This window comes from Mytilus californianus, unplaced genomic scaffold (genome assembly GCF_021869535.1).
Source record: "Mytilus californianus isolate M0D057914Y unplaced genomic scaffold, xbMytCali1.0.p SCAF_9, whole genome shotgun sequence".
In the NCBI taxonomy this organism is placed as follows: domain Eukaryota; kingdom Metazoa; phylum Mollusca; class Bivalvia; order Mytilida; family Mytilidae; genus Mytilus; species Mytilus californianus.
Genome location: NW_026262745.1, coordinates 43,673,864 through 43,695,015, shown reverse-complemented (window position 1 = coordinate 43,695,015; position 21,152 = coordinate 43,673,864). Strand labels below are relative to the sequence as shown.

The following is a 21,152-nucleotide window of genomic DNA, read 5'->3' as shown; positions in this document are numbered from 1 at the left end:
ATGCGCATTAACAATAGGCTGTTTGGTCATTAACAGCAGCATTGCAATATGTTGTTGAATAAAAAAAAAGTTGGGATAAGAGAAAAGAATTCGCTTGACTTGAAGGTGTGAATTTGCAAGAAAATAAGTTATGAATCTGTAATAACATGAATAAGGAGATTGATTATTTGATTGTTTGAATGGTGTTTAATGCCACTTTTAGCACTATTAGCTTTTTCATAGCGGTCAGTTTTCATTGGCACAGGAAGTTGAAGTGGCCGGAGAGAACCATCGATCTTCGGTAGGAAAACTGAAAATCCAAGTCAATTACGATTAGAGTCGAGTTTACCTTCCCCGTGTCGCAGTGTTGACAGACTAATGATAATGTTGTTCGACTACTCAAACCACTCGACCAATCCCTCTCTTTGTGTGAATATAACGATTAAAACGATATTTTCTGGGTATGAACATGTTCAGAAAAAAAAGGAAAATGCGTATGCAAAAAAAAGTATTCGTTAAAAAGCTTTTACTTTTTTTACGACTAGGCCGTTGATTTTTGTACATAAACGTGAAATTTTCTCGGTATATTAGAGTTAAAAGTTAACATCACAACAAGTTCTTTAATGTGCCTATGGACTTCAATAATTCGAAACAATTAATCATTGATGCATATCAATAGATTTTGTTGATATTTTGTTCTGAATCTCTCTGAACATGGTGCTTATATATACGAAGAATCAGTGGCGTTTAAGTAACATATAAAGATAATAGAAAAATAGAATAAGTTTGGTATTTAAGGATATAAACTCGTTATAAATTTTATGTTATGACGAGCTATTCTGGATTTTCTTTTGTCTGGAACGCTCAAAACAAAATATTTCAAGGCCAAGAATGTATAAGTACCGAAACACGTAAAGAGCTATACGACCAAAACGGACCTTAAATAATATCCAAATGCATCTAAGTCAACCATTCCTGTGGTAGTTAACCTTAGTTTACTTGTTATTTCTACGAAAACGAATGTTATAAATCATGTTACTACCGACAAACTAACTACTGATCTGATGATAACCTCGGAGACAAAATACCGTCATTATTCATTTTTAAAAATACAAAACGTGTTCCCATAAGAACATTTCAAATCAATTCTTTACAGTACTAGTCCTCCTATAGCATGATGCATAGCCATATCTTTTCCACTGTATGTTATCTGAATTAATATCCATAGTCATATAATTAAAAACTCGTAATCCACATATTAATATTCAAACTCATCAGAGATATCGGCTTACAATTGTGTAAGCCAAATGCACGAATTGCCTACAATAGACTATATAGTTTATTGTACCAACACAAAAGCTTTTTTTACAATGGAAAATAACTAATAATAATACGTGTAATTTTTGTAACATAGAAGAAGACTATTCTCATTATTTTTTCAATTGTTCTTATTTGACAATATTTTGGCAACAAATATACGACCTCTTAAAAAGGAGTAATTTAGATTTTGTAATAAAACTACAACACCTGATATTTGGATACAAAATCACAGACAACAAGTATTACTCAATAAATTTTTTTTTTTATTACAATAATTAGTTTTTCAATATACAAGTCATACTATGTATCTGAGCAGAAAACAAAAACCATAGACGTCTACAGAATTTTTATCAATGAATACACCAAGAGTGTAGATACCAATATTAATGGACATAAGGCAATAAGACCAATGTTACTAACAATCAAAAGAAACATAATCAATGAATAATTTTCTAATATTGTTATTATAATAGTGTTTTGTAAACTAAATGTATGTCAATTAATCTAATCAGCTGATTATTCCCTGGGTAGTCAGTGGATTGTAACAGGGTACGTCAAGAGAAGCTTGGAATCTTGATGGTTTATGTAACAAGCAATATTTGATGAATAAAATTATTATGTTGTTAAAAAAAAAAGAAAAGCCATGTATTTAATCTCATAAACTAGGAATAGTAGTCCGAAACAATCAAATTACAAAGTTAATGTACTCAAACCATTGAACGTCAGTGCAATTTTCAATATCAACTTGACCAAATTTTAATAATATTGTACCAATGATTATTGATTTTGTATGTAGTAATGTTACGATGCTGAATGTAAAATGGGGAAAAAGAATTAGTCAAATATGAGGACAAATCTAAATGCATGTGATTTATCAACTCCCCCTGAAGAAATAAAAAAGAATCAAATTCTACAAAAACAACACACATACAACATAACACTATTCAAGATTCAGACTTACCACTATAAATTCAGACAACTGTTCATGATCAGCTTGCATGGAACGAACATTTAGGAACCTTAGTTCAAAGACTTTATATCCCAAAGATTGTAAAGGTGAACTTGGAGATAATACATTTAATGACCATTCCCTGACATCTTAAGTTATAATAATTGAAAGGCAGACACAATGGCAAAAAGGTATCAAGACTTTAAAAATAGACCTATACAATCAAAATGAACCATTAATGTACACGTTAAAAATAAATGAAGTTTTTATTGTTAATATATATTATAATGAGACTACTATCAAGCAAACATAAAGGTCTAAGGTGCAAAAGTTATTCCAAACACTTGGGCGAGAAGACTTCCCAAAAGAGACCTAAATAAGCAGACAAAGCCTCAGCTGACAACAAGAGAGATGTCTAAGTTATTGATGACTTCTTGCACAACATTGAATTAGTTAAAATATCAATTCATGCATTTGTAAATATCGTTTGAATGTTAATATTATAATATTACTTCGAAGCCTTGAAAAAATAAACTACAATTATACACATTTGTCCGTTCATACAAGGACAAGCCTACACATGTTTTCTCATCAATAATGCGTTCGCTTGGATAACAGATTTTGATTTGTAAAAAAGTATAATTGTTAAATAAAACATCCACTGAGATAAAGCAATCTTTAAAGGTTTGAACAGAACGTTCTGCGCTAGGACATTTTATTATTAGCAATGCAAATCGGCGTCAATGATTGATGTTTTCTTATTAAGACCATTGGAAAATAAAATATGCTACAATGTGTGCCTTCATATCACAAACATCATAAAAGCAATCTCCGTCACTTTTTAAACTGCAATACTATATATTTTCTATTTCGTCATTTTTGTCTTAAGTCAGGAATCTGATGTTCAATAGTTGTCGTTTGTTGATGTGGTTCATGAGTGTTTCTCGTTTCTAATTTTTTATATAGATTAGACCGTTGGTTTTCCCGTTTGAATGGTTTTACACTAGTATTTTTTTGGGGGACCTTTATAGCTTACTGTTCGGTGTGAGCCAAGGCTCCGTGTTGAAGACCATACTTTGACCTATAATGGTTTACTTTTATAAATTTTGACTTGGGTGGAGAGTTGTCTCTTTGGCACTCATACCACATCTTCTTATATCTTTCTGATTTTAAATTTTAATTTCTTAGATAAAGGAATATCGTATTACACTTGATATAGAGGTTCAATATCTAAATGCTTGTGTTAAGGTTTCTACACTATGTGCTGCCTATGGTCAAAGAAAGCTTGAAAACAATGCAGCGATCTGTTAAAAAAGTTGAGAAAAAAAAAATACTAAAATCGACTGATACTTAAAATACATATGCAACGACGTTTAAACATACAACAAAAACGTGACCCGTAAGATCATAAAAGCACTCACAAACCTGTAACGCCAGTCAGTATTTGTTATCAAAGTAATACAGTTACTGACTGGGTTGTTTGAGGTAAAAAAAAAATATACTTACAAAGAAAAAATGCAAATACAAATTTTACACTGGACTAAAAATAATCATCAATAGAAATACAAACCGGAACATCATGTTTAGATAATAAACGGTGTTTTTGTATCATAAAAATTTCTTCTGTATATTATATGGATTTCGACATAAAATTGAGAATGGAAATGGGGAATGTGTCAAAGAGACAACAACCCGACCATAGAACAGACAACAGCAGAAGGTCACCAACAGGTCTTCAATGCAGCGAGAAATTCCCGCACCCGGAGGCGTCCTTCAGCTGGCCCCTAAACAAATATATATACTAGTTCAGTGATAATGAATTGTACACAAGAAACTAAAATTAAAAATAATACAAGACTAACAAAGGCTAGAGGCTCCTTCTCGCCCAAGTGTTTGGAATAACTTTTGCACCTTAGACCTTTATGTTTGCTTGATAGTAGTCTCATTATAATATATATTAACAATAAAAACTTCATTTATTTTTAACGTGTACATTAATGGTTCATTTTGATTGTATAGGTCTATTTTTAAAGTCTTGATACCTTTTTGCCATTGTGTCTGCCTTTCAATTATTATAACTTAAGATGTCAGGGAATGGTCATTAAATGTATTATCTCCAAGTTCACCTTTACAATCTTTGGGATATAAAGTCTTTGAACTAAGGTTCCTAAATGTTCGTTCCATGCAAGCTGATCATGAACAGTTGTCTGAATTTATAGTGGTAAGTCTGAATCTTGAATAGTGTTATGTTGTATGTGTGTTGTTTTTGTAGAATTTGATTCTTTTTTATTTCTTCAGGGGGAGTTGATAAATCACATGCATTTAGATTTGTCCTCATATTTGACTAATTCTTTTTCCCCATTTTACATTCAGCATCGTAACATTACTACATACAAAATCAATAATCATTGGTACAATATTATTAAAATTTGGTCAAGTTGATATTGAAAATTGCACTGACGTTCAATGGTTTGAGTACATTAACTTTGTAATTTGATTGTTTCGGACTACTATTCCTAGTTTATGAGATTAAATACATGGCTTTTCTTTTTTTTTTTTTAACAACATAATAATTTTATTCATCAAATATTGCTTGTTACATAAACCATCAAGATTCCAAGCTTCTCTTGACGTACCCTGTTACAATCCACTGACTACCCAGGGAATAATCAGCTGATTAGATTAATTGACATACATTTAGTTTACAAAACACTATTATAATAACAATATTAGAAAATTATTCATTGATTATGTTTCTTTTGATTGTTAGTAACATTGGTCTTATTGCCTTATGTCCATTAATATTGGTATCTACACTCTTGGTGTATTCATTGATAAAAATTCTGTAGACGTCTATGGTTTTTGTTTTCTGCTCAGATACATAGTATGACTTGTATATTGAAAAACTAATTATTGTAATAAAAAAAAAAATTTATTGAGTAATACTTGTTGTCTGTGATTTTGTATCCAAATATCAGGTGTTGTAGTTTTATTACAAAATCTAAATTACTCCTTTTTAAGAGGTCGTATATTTGTTGCCAAAATATTGTCAAATAAGAACAATTGAAAAAATAATGAGAATAGTCTTCTTCTATGTTACAAAAATTACACGTATTATTATTAGTTATTTTCCATTGTAAAAAAAGCTTTTGTGTTGGTACAATAAACTATATAGTCTATTGTAGGCAATTCGTGCATTTGGCTTACACAATTGTAAGCCGATATCTCTGATGAGTTTGAATATTAATATGTGGATTACGAGTTTTTAATTATATGACTATGGATATTAATTCAGATAACATACAGTGGAAAAGATATGGCTATGCATCATGCTATAGGAGGACTAGTACTGTAAAGAATTGATTTGAAATGTTCCTATGGGAACACGTTTTGTATTTTTAAAAATGAATAATGACGGTATTTTGTCTCCGAGGTTATCATCAGATCAGTAGTTAGTTTGTCGGTAGTAACATGATTTATAACATTCGTTTTCGTAGAAATAACAAGTAAACTAAGGTTAACTACCACAGGAATGGTTGACTTAGATGCATTTGGATATTATTTAAGGTCCGTTTTGGTCGTATAGCTCTTTACGTGTTTCGGTACTTATACATTCTTGGCCTTGAAATATTTTGTTTTGAGCGTTCCAGACAAAAGAAAATCCAGAATAGCTCGTCATAACATAAAATTTATAACGAGTTTATATCCTTAAATACCAAACTTATTCTATTTTTCTATTATCTTTATATGTTACTTAAACGCCACTGATTCTTCGTATATATAAGCACCATGTTCAGAGAGATTCAGAACAAAATATCAACAAAATCTATTGATATGCATCAATGATTAATTGTTTCGAATTATTGAAGTCCATAGGCACATTAAAGAACTTGTTGTGATGTTAACTTTTAACTCTAATATACCGAGAAAATTTCACGTTTATGTACAAAAATCAACGGCCTAGTCGTAAAAAAAGTAAAAGCTTTTTAACGAATACTTTTTTTTGCATACGCATTTTCCTTTTTTTTCTGAACATGTTCATACCCAGAAAATATCGTTTTAATCGTTATATTCACACAAAGAGAGGGATTGGTCGAGTGGTTTGAGTAGTCGAACAACATTATCATTAGTCTGTCAACACTGCGACACGGGGAAGGTAAACTCGACTCTAATCGTAATTGACTTGGATTTTCAGTTTTCCTACCGAAGATCGATGGTTCTCTCCGGCCACTTCAACTTCCTGTGCCAATGAAAACTGACCGCTATGAAAAAGCTAATAGTGCTAAAAGTGGCATTAAACACCATTCAAACAATCAAATAATCAATCTCCTTATTCATGTTATTACAGATTCATAACTTATTTTCTTGCAAATTCACACCTTCAAGTCAAGCGAATTCTTTTCTCTTATCCCAACTTTTTTTTATTCAACAACATATTGCAATGCTGCTGTTAATGACCAAACAGCCTATTGTTAATGCGCATCAAGTAATGCAACTTGGTTGTGACATAAAAGTTCTATGACGTTGTTTCTAGCCATGCAAAAAACGTCAAATTATAAAGTCCTATTTCACGTTTTTCACGGATTCCGATATGGTGTACGCGTAAAAATACGTTTTGCAAGGAAAGTTGAATTAAGCGTCGCACTAATATCTAGTGAAAATTAAACACAAATGGATTCATCATATTTTGTTCCGAAAATCATGAAATACCTTCACACAAATTTTAAGGACAAATTACTGATAGAACTGAATAGACTGTTTGGTCTTTAACAATTTACCTCACTAATCTAGCATTCTAGTGAAAGGTCACTGTATTATTTACCAGAAATTCAGGGTTACTCTCTGGTAAGCATGATGAGCATTTTATTACATTACATCTAAATCAAATCATATTATATCATTTTCAATCATGAAATAATAAAATATTTATGAAAATACTCATTAATCGATATATGTCATCTAGCTTGTTTAGTACAAGTTGTTTCCGGAAATAGTTAATTTTCCGTTATCAATTAACTAGTATCATTTTGAAATCTCTTCCTGATTCGGAAATCACACCAGTTTTAATGTTGATTTAAAATATGATTATGAGCTATTCACCAAGTATGCCTAAATAAGAAATGCAATATAGTAAGTTTGATTTTTTAATAATTATAGTATTTAATATATTTTTCTCTTATTTAACAATACATACTGAGGATAAAGAGTACCGTTATCAATCCACGCTTGTCGATGATAGGTAAAATAATTTCTCTAAATCAGTTCCGGACATATGATTTTATAATGTTTTTAACTTTTTATCTTTTTTTTTGCTAGATTATACATTTTCAAACGTAAAACTTATTACAACATTTGACAACGTTATCAAGTAGACATTTATACTTCGTAGGTTGTCTAGTTGCCTGTATTTTATAACTGTACATGCATTCTGCTTTAAATACAGAATATACATCTAAAGAAATTATTGTTTTCTGTTCAGACATATAATTGCCTTGTATATACAAAACATAATTATTGTAATCAAATAATTAATTCCATAGTATTGCTTGTCATTTATTTATAATACAATACTAATTTGTTTTAATGTTAGAATATTATCATAAATATTCAGTTTTTCAAGGAGTTTTTTAACTTTACTCAATAAATTATCAAGAAAGTGGCATTTAAGAAATATGTGATCATAATCTTCAGTGGTGTTGCAATGATGACAATTTGAAATATTCCAGATCTTCCACTGTTTTAGTAAAACTTTACAAGGTAGAATAAAGTGTAGCAATTTCCAACGGAAACTTTGTACTTATTATCTTTTATATACATGTAATGATGAATAAACTTTAACATATTACACAAAAGACTCTTAATGAATTCAAGGTTAAACATTGTCTTCCATGTGTAGAAACCAACAAGTATTTCAATTTCATTCTAAATTTATATGTTATAAATTTTCCTGGTGTCTACATTTTCTACATTTTCTTTATTATTACAATTGTTATTAATATATATTACATAACTTGTTGTTACTTTAATTTTAATTGAATTTTCCTGTTGTAAAATATTTAACAATTCCTTTTGAAAATCTTTCTTAAATTGGCAATATTCTGACATTGTTATTTTGTTTTTTTTTTTATTTTAAGCTTTAAAAAAAAAAACGATTTTCTTCTATATTACCATTTTCATCAATAATGTCACTAACATAGATAGATAATGTTGCTATTTATCCAGTTTTGAAATAAAAAGCATTTATTTTTATATTAATAAAATGATTTCCCCAAATAACTTCTTGACGAATAGATCTAAAGTGTTTTGGCTGCTGTACTTTTTTATGAGTTATCCATGCTCTGGAATAGAATCGATATTATCAATATTCATATGAAAAACGTGAAGTTTTGCGTACGTTATCATGTGACCATAAAGTCATCTTGAAATGCCATATAGACTATGATAAATATATATGCAGAGAAACTGTTACTTGTATACGAGCCCTGTAGTCAGGAATATGAACGAAAATGTTACGACATTGATTTTGAACGTATACACAGGTGTGAAATAAAAGATTATAAAGCTCTTAAATGTGGACATATAGAGATTATAAAATGCTATCAAAATAGAGATGGCTCAGACTTTTCCTGCACAAAGAAATGCCTGAAACAATGTGACAACAATCATATTTGTGATCGTGTATGTCATTTTCCTAACCGTTGTCTTTGTATCGTAAAGATGAATAAAACATTACCACGGTGCGGTCATATTATTCTGATTAGATGTTCGAAAGAGGTTGACAAATTATCAGTTTGCACCGAACAGGTAGAATTTATTCTTGAAAAATGCGGACACCATAAAAAAATAGCTTGCATTAAAAAGCACAAAATTGAAACAGCTGAACCGAGGGAGAGAGAGTTATACGAAAAGCGTACCAAATGTCGTGAGATTATTTCAGTTGACTTACCTGAATGTGGCCACACAAACCTGTGCGAATGCTGGATGTCGTTTAAAATTAGAGAGGTCGGCAAAGGTATGTCGAAATATATACAAGATATGCATAACCAAAAATGTTCGAAGGAAGTTGTTTTTAATTTAGAGTGTGGTCATTCGATAGCAACAGAGTGTTACAAGAAACTAAATTACGAGAAGAACTCTGCATTAACACAAACAGAGGGAAAAGCTGGAATTGAATGTGAAACTATGGTTGATCTAAATTTAGTATGTGGTCATACAACCGCGGTCAAATGCTTTGAACGGTTTCGATACGAAAACAACAAAAAACTGATCGCCTTATCTAGAGCGTTTGCAAGAACATATACAAATATTAAATGCTCAGCAATTGTAGATATTGAGCTCAATTGTGGCCATATAGGACAAACAACGTGTTGGGAAAATAAAAACTGGACAACCTTGAATAAACTTGTGAGCGATTGCAAAGCACTTGTTGAAATACAAATGGACCAATGTGGACACACGAAAATGGTTGAATGCTATCAAAAGCACAACAAATTCGAATGTCATGAAAATTCTGTCTATACGTACCCGAAGTGTGGACATGAAAGGTACTTTGAATGTTGTCAACATCCAGATATGCAAAAATTGCAACTTAAAGCCTAAACTGCACTGAGAAGGGGTGGTTTGGGAAGGAGGTATGATTATCGCGATGAAATCGACCGTAAAATACCGTTATGTGAACATCTGATAGACAAGCAACTGTCTTGCGGTCATAAGATAACTGTTCAGTGTAGAATTCCCGACAACGCAGTTTGCAATCAAAAGTGTGAACAGATTTTAATTTGCGGTCACTCTTGTACAAATACATGTACATTATGCGAAGAAAACATCATTCACAAAGAATGCGAACGCAAATGTGGTAAGCGTTTGTTCTGTGGTCATACTAGTGACAGTAAAACATGTATGCAATGTAGACCGTGTGATAAGTTCTGCTCTTTTTCGTGTGCTCATGATATTTGCAAGCTAATTTGTAGAGACATTTGTGTTCCTTGCAAAATGTCATGCCCTTGGAAGTGCCCGCTCTATCAATGATCGAAATCTGTTCAGAAGAATGTGATCGACCACTTTGTTCAGAAGAGTGTGAACATAAACTGACTTGTGGTCATAAATGCCCAGGATTTTGTAGCGAGCCATGTCCAGTTTCTTGCAAGGGCTGCGATGCAGCAAACTTTATGGAAGGTAATGAAGGAATAAAAACCGTCGCAATAGAAAAATGCGGACACTCATTTGGGTATATGTTTCTCGATAGACACATGGAAACGACTGCTAACAACTTAACCTCCCAATGTCCAGGTTGTGGGCAAGTTTTTTTATTGGCTTCCACGGTATGATAAAATACTAAAAAGGAAGAAAATGTTAACAGAAGAACTTAAGGAGAACGTTCAAAAGGTAACAAAACAGTCTAATTACACATTTCCATTGTGTGATTCAAAAATTGTTCAACAATTCCACAATTATATTGGGTCATTTAATACCTATGTACAAATCATCAGCTACATAGCTCGAGACACGAAAAAAATTGAGATTAAGTCCCTTCAAGCATATGCTGAAAACATTTTGAAGGAAATGAAAAAGACAAAAAGTAAATGCCTACAGAATTTGATAGATATATATGATGCGATATTTCGTTTATATGTGAATTGGATGTTACAACTTGTAACAAACAATGAAAAACTTCTTGAAAGAAAATTCAAAAATAAAAATATAGTCCAAAATCAAGATGAAAATGATAGCGCATATTCACATGATATTCCTGAAGATAATATAGATTCCTCTTCTGAATTCATAGAATTAAAGACATCTAAACCTGTCATAAAAGGTATAAAGGGTAACGATGGGGACACTAAATTCGAAGTTATTGATCTATCAGCTTTGTTTGAAGTTGAAGAGATATCACAAACGGAAGTCGAAGAATGTCTAACTGGATTAGACATTGTGAGAAAGATCGAAGACACAATGATTAGTAATCGGAAAAGTGAAGTAAAAAGATTACTAAATATTATGATTCCCTTTATGAGAAATGAACCTCATTTTACAGAGGCAATGCAATGTCCACAACTCACCTCTGTTACGGCAATTGGTGTCCACGAGAAAGACTGGAAAATATGCAAGCAAGGTAAAATATAGAGAAATTTATTCAATATATATAATTATTCAAGTTTTGTTCTTACCTAGTTGTGATTGAAAACCTAGAGCTGTTAATATTTATATTAGTATTTTTGCACGGTTTTTCTTCAAAACAAACTCCCATGATGTCGCAAATGTGCGTAACAATCTGGAGGGGATATTATCTTATTACAAATGAACTGAAGGCTTATATTTCAATAGATAGTATAGCAATTTATGTATGGCATATATGTCACATGGCGTTGATCAAGACAACCTACATTTTTCTTGCTGAAGGCAGTTAATGATGAACTATGAGTATAGGTCCACTAGAGTTGATCCATAAAGTTCACATGTATGTCGTTGAACCCGTTATGACACGGTTCAGTGGTAACCGTTATTGTTTTTATATGACCGAAAACATTTTACTGTCGAATAATGATATGGCGTTGTCGTCGTCGTCGTCATCGAAAGACATTTTTGTATAAGTGTAAGAATCTCTATGAAATTGTACCACAAGGTTCCATACTTCAAAAGGAAGGTAGGGATTGATTTTTGGGGTAATAACCCAAACCGGTTTGGAATTAGGGATCAACAAGAGGTCCAAAAACTTGTATGTTCTTGTTTCCGGACAATAACTTGAGTATAAGTCTATGGAACTCTATGAAATTGTACCAAAATGTTCGATACCATAAAAGGAAGGTTGGTGTTGAATTTGAGGATTATGGCCTTAACTGTTTCGGGAAAAGGGACCAAACAAATACGTTTCTGATACTTTGTATAAATTGCTTAATTTTTGTACCAATTTCAACGGGGTTAAAAAAGACTTGAATTCTTGGGGTTCATTGATATGCTGAATCTAACCATGATGTGTATTTAGATTTTGGATATTGGACCATAATATGTAAATGTCCAATTTAAAATATTTAAGTTCTTAGACCACATTCATTCTGTATCAGAAACCTATGCTATGTCACAATCACAATCCAAATTCAGAGCTGTATTGCACAGTTAATAGAAATTGAAAGTAGATTCATAGTTAAATAAAATTAATGGAAATAATATATTAATATCATTTGAAAGTTACTGTTCATTATTAGATATTTTGAAAAAAAAATTAAAGGTACGTTTTAAAGATTTTTCATGTTTTTAAAGGGACATTAGCTGTCAAATTCATATTCACCAATTTGACTAAGATTCTCATATTTAATTTAAATTATACTAAAACGTTTATTCAAATTACAATAAGTCTAAAATAAACAACTAACGATGTCTGGAATTGATAATATATATCGGGTGTATTTTAGTCTAGACACCATCTAATTAATTTATCATCGAAATGACCTCCGAGGACTGCCGATGGTCATTCAACCGGATATAAACATAAATATAAATAGATAGCAACTACGTGCAATTGGATTTTCCTAGGTTTGTTAGATTTCATAAAAACGGTAAAAAATAAGTTAACCGTCGTTTTTACCTATACACGAATGATTTTTGTGTATTGAATCAGTCAATGTAATGGTTCAGAATGCTATATATATATTTATGAAGCGGACCCCTTTAAAAACTTAGCTTATATTGTCCATTAATAGATAAATAAGTTAAATTCTTGGTGTACATGGATTTGCTGAAATTAACCGTGTAATTTGATTTTGGATATTGGAATATATTAGGAAAAAGTCCAATTGCAAATTTTTCAGTACTTTGCCTACATTCATTCTGTGTCATAAACCTATGCTGTTCAGGGTTTAACCTCTGCGGTCGTATCAAGCTGCGCCCCGCAGAGCCTTTTATTCATACTTGTGTACGTTTTTCAGTTGCATGGCAAGGTGATAGGATACACCTTACACCAACTTCTGTTCTTTATTCAGTGATCAACTTCAAGCTTTAACTTTTAGTTTCTCAGTGACCACGAGTCACATATCACTTGCAATATGCATGATATGTGGTCTATTGATAGTAAAAGATATTTTGTGGAGCAGACAGAAACCGACACTTTCTAAAATTACAATGAAGACCATATTCTAAAAATTAAAAAAATTAAAAAAAAAAAAAAAAAAAAAATACAGAAAAATAGTTTTAGGATGTTTTTTTTACTTCATGTTAAAAATTACCACATGAAGAATATTGAAAACAGGTATAGCACATGATCAGAAAAATTGACAACCCGATATTGTCAGCGTGAGTCTGACAGCAAATGGCTGCCTTCACTTTGTATAACACAGCTTGCTGTTTAATTCAACATTCAATAGCATTTTTTACGGTTTTTATTTCCAAAAACAGATCAATGTAAAGCTAATTTTATTTTCATTATAGGCCATCTTACATCGACCTTGATTCATCACAATTGTTATACTTGTTCTGCTGCTTCGACCTCAAAAGTGTTTGCAGAGTCGAAAGAAGGAGTTCTTTGGAAAACACATTTCCAGTCTCTAACTGAAAACTCTGAAAGGGATAGATACCATCAAGGCAAAGGAAACGTAATGGGCGCACAGCAGAGAAGAAATAAACGAAACAAATCTAATACAAATAGAATGTCTGAAACATTTGAAAGGGATACAAAACAAACAAACACCCAAGAAGTTCGTACACATTTTCAAAGCAGTAATCGTTCATCAGATAATTTAACACTTCAGGATTACATTCATCCAAATACAGATGGAGGTTATTATAGAGGAAACAGTCGCGGACGCGGGCGTGGTAGAGGCAAGAAAAATCAACAAACAGTTGAGGTGGCTGGACGTTCATTTCAAACTCGTTCAGCGGGATATCAAGGATATAATACAGATTTTAACTCTTCCGTTGGGCGACCATAAAGAGGTTTCAGTGCTTCCAATTTTATGGAATCGAATTTTGGGCGTTCCACTGAAGGCAGAGGGACAGGACATAATGGAATTTGGCAGAGAAATACTGTTCCTCATCTGTATCAAGTTGTTCCTCATCATGATCCAGTAGCAGTTCATAATAAAATCTGGCAGAGAAATAGTGTTCTTCGTCATGAGCAAGTTGTTTCTCATCATGATCAAGAAGCAGATCATAATAGAATCTGGCAGAGAAATATTGTTTATCATCAGGAGCAGGTTGCAGGAACATTTGGAATAAATATGCAACAAAACAAGATAAATAATGAACCGAATGAAAACTTCAAACCATTTAAAGGAGAATTTGGCCGTCCGAAATATGTTCCTGGTTCGTCTGATTCACGTCCTAATAGAGGAGGCCGTAGAGGCTGCTGGAGGAGAGGTAGAAGAGGCGGTAGAGGCGACAGAAACTGACAAATTAGATTTATTATTTAATGAAAGTTATATAAAAAGTTACTTTAGAATAATGAAAATATCATATTTAGTGCATATTTTGTTAGTAGGCAAAAGTATGAGAACTCTTTTGTTTTGTCTTTTAATTGATAGTGATTATGTAATGTAGCCATTTATATTTGACAGTGATTATGCAATGTAGCCATCTATATTAGGCAGTTATTATGTAGTGTAGTCATCTATATTTGACTGTGATATGTAATGTAGTCATATATATATGGGAGTGATTATAAAATGTAGCCATCTATATTCGGCGGTGATTATGTAGTCATGTGCATTTTGAAGTGATTGTGTTAATATAGCCATACATATTTTGCAGTGATTATATAATGTAGCCATCCATATTCGGCGGTGATTATGTTATGTAGTCATATATATTTTGCAGTGATTATATAATGTAGCCATTTATATTTGGCAGTGATTATGTAATGTAGTCATGTGCATTTTGCAGTGATTATTGTCGAGCCTGCGACTTTTGTCGCAGAAAGCTCGACAAAGGGATAGTGATCCGGCGGCGGCGGCGGCGGCGGCGTTAGCTAAATTCTTAAAAGCTTAATATTCCAGAGGATAGAAGACCTGGATGCTTCATACTTTGTATATAGATGCCTTATGATATGAAGTTTCCGTCTGTCATATGTCCATTGACCTTGACCTCATTTTCATGGTTCAGCTACTACTTGAACAAAAAGTTAAGATTTTTTGTAATGTTTATTTCTCTCTTACTATGAGTAATAGGATAATTATATTTGGTATGTGCGTACCTTGCAAGGTCCTCATGCCTGTCAGACCTCATTTCATGGATCAGTGAACAAGGTTAAGTTTTCGTGGTGAAGTCCATATCTCAGATACTATAAGCAATAGGTCTACTGTATTTGGTGTATGTAATGATTGTAAGGTGTACATGTCCAACTGGCAGGTGTCATCTGACCTTGACCTCATTTTCATGGTTCAGTGGTAATAGTTTAGTTTTTGTGTTTTTGGTCTGTTTTTCTAATACTGTATGAATAGTTTAACTATATTTGGTGTATGGAAATATTTTACTGTACATGTCAGTCTGGCAGGTTTTATTTGACCTTGACCTCATTTTCACGGTTCATTGCTCAATGTTTAGTTTTTGTTTTTTGGTCTGATTTTCTAATACAGTATGCAGTAGGTCAACTATATTTGGTGTATGGAAATATTTTACGATGTACATGTCAGTCTGGCAGGTTTTATTTGACCTTGACCTTGGTTCATTGCTCAATGTTAAGTTTTTGTTTTTTGGTCTGATTTTCTAATACTGTATGCAGTAGGTCAACTATATTTGGTGTATGGAAATATTTTACGATGTACATGTCTGTCTGGCAGGTTTTATTTGACCTTGACCTCATTTTCACGGTTCATTGCTCAATGTTAAGTTTTTGTGTTTTGGTCTGTTTTCCTAATACTGTATGCAAAAGGTCAACTATATTTGGTGCATGGAAATATTTTACGATGTACATGTCAGTCTGGCAGGTTTTACTTGACCTTGACCTCATTTTCATGGTTCATTGCTTATGTTAAGTTTTTGTGTTATGGTCTGTTTTTCTCAAACTTTAAGCAATAGATCAACTATATTTGGTGTATGGAATGATTGTAAGGTGTATACTTCTGTCTGGCAGGAATCATCTGACCTTCACCCCATTTTCATGGTTCATTGGTCAATGTTCAGTTTTCCTGGTTAACTTTGTTTCTTAGATACTATTAGCAATAGGTCAACTATATTTGATGCATGGAATGATTTTAAATTGTACATGTCGAGTGGCAGGGTTCATCTGACCTTGACTTCATTTTCATGGTTCTTTGGTCAATATAGAATTTCCATGGTTTGGTCTGTTTCTTTTATACTATAAACAATAGGTCATCTATATTCTGTGCATGAAATGATTGTAATAAAGGTGTACATGTATTTCTGGCTTGATTTATCTGACCTTGACCTCATTTTCTTGGATCATAAATGTTAATGTGACACTTGTAGTAAAACTTTATATGTAGGACTATCAACATAAAATCAATGGTCAGTATAGTAGGCGAGACATTTCAGCGTGTGCACTCTTGTATGATATAGCCATACATATTTTACAGTGATCATATGATATAGCTATACATATTTTGCAGTGATTATATAATGTAGGAATCTATATTTTGCAGTCAAATGATATGATTTTGTTACTTTGTATACTTCAAACAGTGTTAAGTTTTACAAATATGTTTTTGCTGTGTTTGTAAGAATATACTAGTTTTCGGAATCTTCGGTTAATGATGCTATTGATTTTCGTATTTGAATTTCGTTTGGAATTGTGTTTTTTTATCGCCACTTATAAGTTATATGAAGACGAAACGCACGTCTGTCGTACCAAATTATAAGCCTAATATCTTTATCGAGTTTTTGGTACCTTTTGTACGTACTACAATGTGTGTTTTTGTGCTTCTAGTGGCTCTTTATTTTCTCAAAATCTTTAACGAATCTATTATCTGTTCCTATATCCGCTAGTATTGGTTGGTCCTGTCTATATTTCTGTTTGTCCCCCATATAAACTAGATAAATGTATATGATGAAAGAAAATAATCGGGAAAATACTCTTTTGTATTTCTTTAACTGGCATTATCAGTACAGTACACCATTTTGGAAAATAATGTAAAAGTGATGAAATAGCTGAAGACTTTTTAAACTGTATTCATTAGACGCAGTAGTTTCGAATTGACAAATTACCCTTGCGCATAAACATTCGGTTCGCAGCAAAAAGTTACTCAATCTATTTAAGTGTTAATAAACAAAACAAAAAAGAACGTTTTTTTGAATTGGTTTTCTGGTTTGTTTTAAAAGAAATTTTGGCAAACAAAAGATTATTCTTGTTGATTGCGTTGGAAGTAGTACCTTATTATTTTATTTTTTGTAACAACCATTAACATTATATGATGATTATTGTATTTATTGAACTACATACGATTTTATATATTCTGTGTATCCAATTTCACTAAAATTCATAGATTCTTACAATGCTTTTATTACTTTTAAAATAATATATATATTAGATGTTTGTACTTTAACACGTTGATATATGATATGAAGATGTATAAATTATTGAGAAAGAAAGTGGAGTTGCGTTGTAAATAAAATATGACCGAACAGAAACTTTTAAGTTATAAAAAGGGCAAAACATACCCAGGAACAATAAGAAATCAAGATTTAAAAAAAAAAACCCGTGGCCAAAGATGAAAAAAAATTCCCATACAAACTACGTAGAAAATTAAAGACTTTTCCCTCAAAAGAAAAAAAAGCTGAAGATCAATTGTGCTTTGGAAGGGTAAGTCGAATTCGCTCCTGCTTAAGGTTAAGCTTTAGCGTTTTCCAGCAGTGGCAGTATCATCAATGCGAACCATATAGTGCTAGCGTTCAATCAATGCCTCTAAATTTACTTTTTCCGGAAACGCCAATTATACCAAAAATGGATAGCAACACCAGAATGAATATGACAGGCTATTAAATCAAACCAATGGTTTCAGAGATCGTTTTACATGGTAGAGACATTGTTAGAAATGCATTTGAGCAAAGATACTTGACCTTTTGTATGTAGAAATAAGAAGATGTGGTATGAGTGCCAATGAGACAACTCACCATCCAAGTCACAATGTGTAAAAAGTAAACAATTATAGCTCAAATTATGGCCTTTAACACGGAGCCTTGGCTCACATCGAACAGCAAGCTATAAAGGGCCCGAAAATGACTAGTGTAAAATAATTCAAACAGGAAAACCAACAGTCTAATCTATATAAAAAATCTATATAAACACTTAAGAACCACACCAACAAACGACAACCACTGAAACAGGTTCCTGACTAAGGACAGGTGCAAACAAATGCAGCGGGTTTAAACGTTTTAACAGGCGCAAACCTTCACCCTAACCTGAAATAGTAGTGTAACATTACAACATTGAAAGACACACTATAGAATATCAAATGAAATGGCTTAATTAACTCAAAAAGACATATTAACAAAAACAAGTAAAAATACACTGAACGAATAAATTTGATCTATGACACAATGTCAAAAAGACAACTATAACCTTGATTATGTATACTTAGTAATTAAAAGCTATAAATTGGATTTTTAGAAGTATATATTTTGACAGAGTTAAATTTACTGACAAGATTTATTGAAATTTAACGCAATGTTATATAATTTCAGCGGTTTGATGTACACATGTATTTCTGCGAAATTTAATGGTCTTTTAATAAATTATGAATTTGTGTTTTTGAATTACTTATTTTGATATTTCTTGACTTTTCTCATGTTGATACTTGAGGTATTCAAAAAACTGTTGTCATTACTAATTTGTCACGTGTTTACTTCCATTTTTTAAAATGTTTTATTTTTCAACTCTAACATGTCTAATATAAACTGTAAATGACTTACATTTATTGATTGATATTTTGGTCTGGGGGAACATGATGTGTTTATTTGTGATACTTGGCTTTGAACTAGCGTTCATGATCAGTAACTGCGAGTACCCTTATATCGGTACTTTGAGTCTAATAAGACTATTGTTTCATGTTAGTTATGTTTTGTGCTTCGTTCCGATCTATTGAGTTAAACAAATTGCAACTGAATTGTAAAGTTTGTTCTTATTATGTGCTGTTACACCACTGTCCCAGGTTAGGTATTATTTGGCAATTAAATCGGATTCTGATGAATCTGCTTTACAAAAAGATCTCGACAAATTGGCATCATGGGAAACTACGTGGAAAATGCCATTCCACCCAGAAAAGTGTAATGTTATTTCAGTCACCACAAATAAAAAAAGCCAATCACATTTAATTATACATTACATAAGCACTCTTTAAATCAGCAAAATATCTGGGGGTAACCATCAACTCTAACCTTAAATGGGATGTGCACATTAACAACATATGCAAGAAAGCTAATAGCACTCTAGACTTTCTAAGGAGGAACCTGAATATTAGCTCAACATCCATCAAAGAGCATGCATACAGTCCCGTTGAATACCAGCACTAGAGTATGCTTGCTCTGTTTGGGACCCTTAATTACAACAAGACATAGATAGCGTTGAAAAAGTTCAAAGGAGGGCTGCCCGTTTTGTAAGTAACAAATACAGAAACACATCAAGCGTTGGTAACATGTTGCAACAGCTTGAATGGCGCAGCCTCTCTGACCGAAGAAAAGATTCACGATTGGTTATGCTATATAAAAAAGAACACGAAAAGGTTGCAATACCTACAAACAATAAATCATTTCCACAAACAAGACAAACAAGACATTCAAATTCGAACAGCTGTGCGGTCGCCTAAGTACTAAAGAAAGGTATCGTAGTTAAGGTCACTGCATATGGAACAAGTTGCTTTCTTTTACTTTTTCCTTTTCTTCACATACCGAAAACAAAAGAATTTACTTTGCCATTTATAACTATATGTTTTGGAGAGGGAAGTCGACACACGTGCTCTTTGGTAAACTCACACATTTTCCTAAAAAAATTAACATACGCATCTCTAATTTTATAAAAGAATACACATCTTCCTGTTAGTATAAGTCTTTGGACAATTGCTAATCTATCCGCGCAAATCACATACCGGTAGTAATTTATGATAGTTTTCAATGCCAAACATCGAGGAATATATCAAACCTCAATTTGTTTTATATCATTGACCATTAGTTTTAAATAAATAGTGAGTTATCACCTCAACTTCAAAGAAAATCACTCAGTGTCTGTAAATCTTTTTATACCTTTAGAATTATTTTAAGGACTCAAACGCATATTCATTTATGAACTGTTTTGATGTGACGTGTAATAACTGCATTTAACACACCTAAAATGTGCCTTTAAATTTCGTCGCAATTTCCAGAGTTAACTTGTTTTTTTAAATAAGATTAAGTATGGTTTCTTTTAATAAAAAAAGGAAAATGTAGTATGTTTGCCGATGAGACAACTCTCTACTAGAGACCAAGTGACGTAGAAGTTAACAGCTATATGACACCATACAGCCTTCAACAATGAGCAAAACCCATACCGCATAGTAAGCTACAAAAGCCCCGAAATGACAATGTAAAACAACTCATACGAGAAAACTACCTGATTTCATAACGTTGTCATTTATTATAATTATTGCTTTTGTTTCCTTATTTATATTTAAATTTGATACAAATGTAGAGCCTTAACTACTATAAATAGAAATTCATTATCTTATCTCTGACTGTATCAATCATCACTCAGTCTCTATAAAGGACTCTGACTCTGTATTAGTATTTCACCACTGCTTTTACATATAACGCAATCTATTTGAAAAAGAGAATTTCTATTTTATTCTCTTATTTCAATGTTTTCTATTTGTGTGAACAAAATATTCCAACAAACATTTAACTGGCATGATTGTAACAAATATATTTGATGATGGTATCCAATAACACTACACAACAAAACAAGAAATAAACACGTTATGTACAAGAAACG

At 32.1% G+C, this 21,152-nt stretch overlaps 3 protein-coding genes across 4 annotated transcripts in view; 1 reads left to right on the top strand and 2 right to left on the bottom strand.

Annotated features, from left to right (window-relative positions):
* Nucleotides 1-14,180, top strand: part of LOC127714271 (uncharacterized) — a 213,790-nt gene extending 199,610 nt beyond the window's left edge. Inside the window, exons 3-4 of the mRNA XM_052220332.1 lie at nt 10,634-11,360; nt 13,670-14,180. Coding sequence (XP_052076292.1) covers nt 10,634-11,360; nt 13,670-14,169 — 1,227 coding nt within the window. The 3' untranslated portion in view covers nt 14,170-14,180. The remainder of the gene's footprint in view (nt 1-10,633; nt 11,361-13,669) is intronic.
* LOC127714277 (tereporin-Ca1-like) overlaps nt 1-21,152 on the bottom strand; it is a 210,999-nt gene that overhangs the window by 35,365 nt on the left and 154,482 nt on the right. The window lies entirely within an intron of this gene.
* Nucleotides 1-21,152, bottom strand: part of LOC127714279 (tereporin-Ca1-like) — a 398,353-nt gene that overhangs the window by 234,935 nt on the left and 142,266 nt on the right. The gene's annotated exons all lie outside the window — the stretch shown is intronic.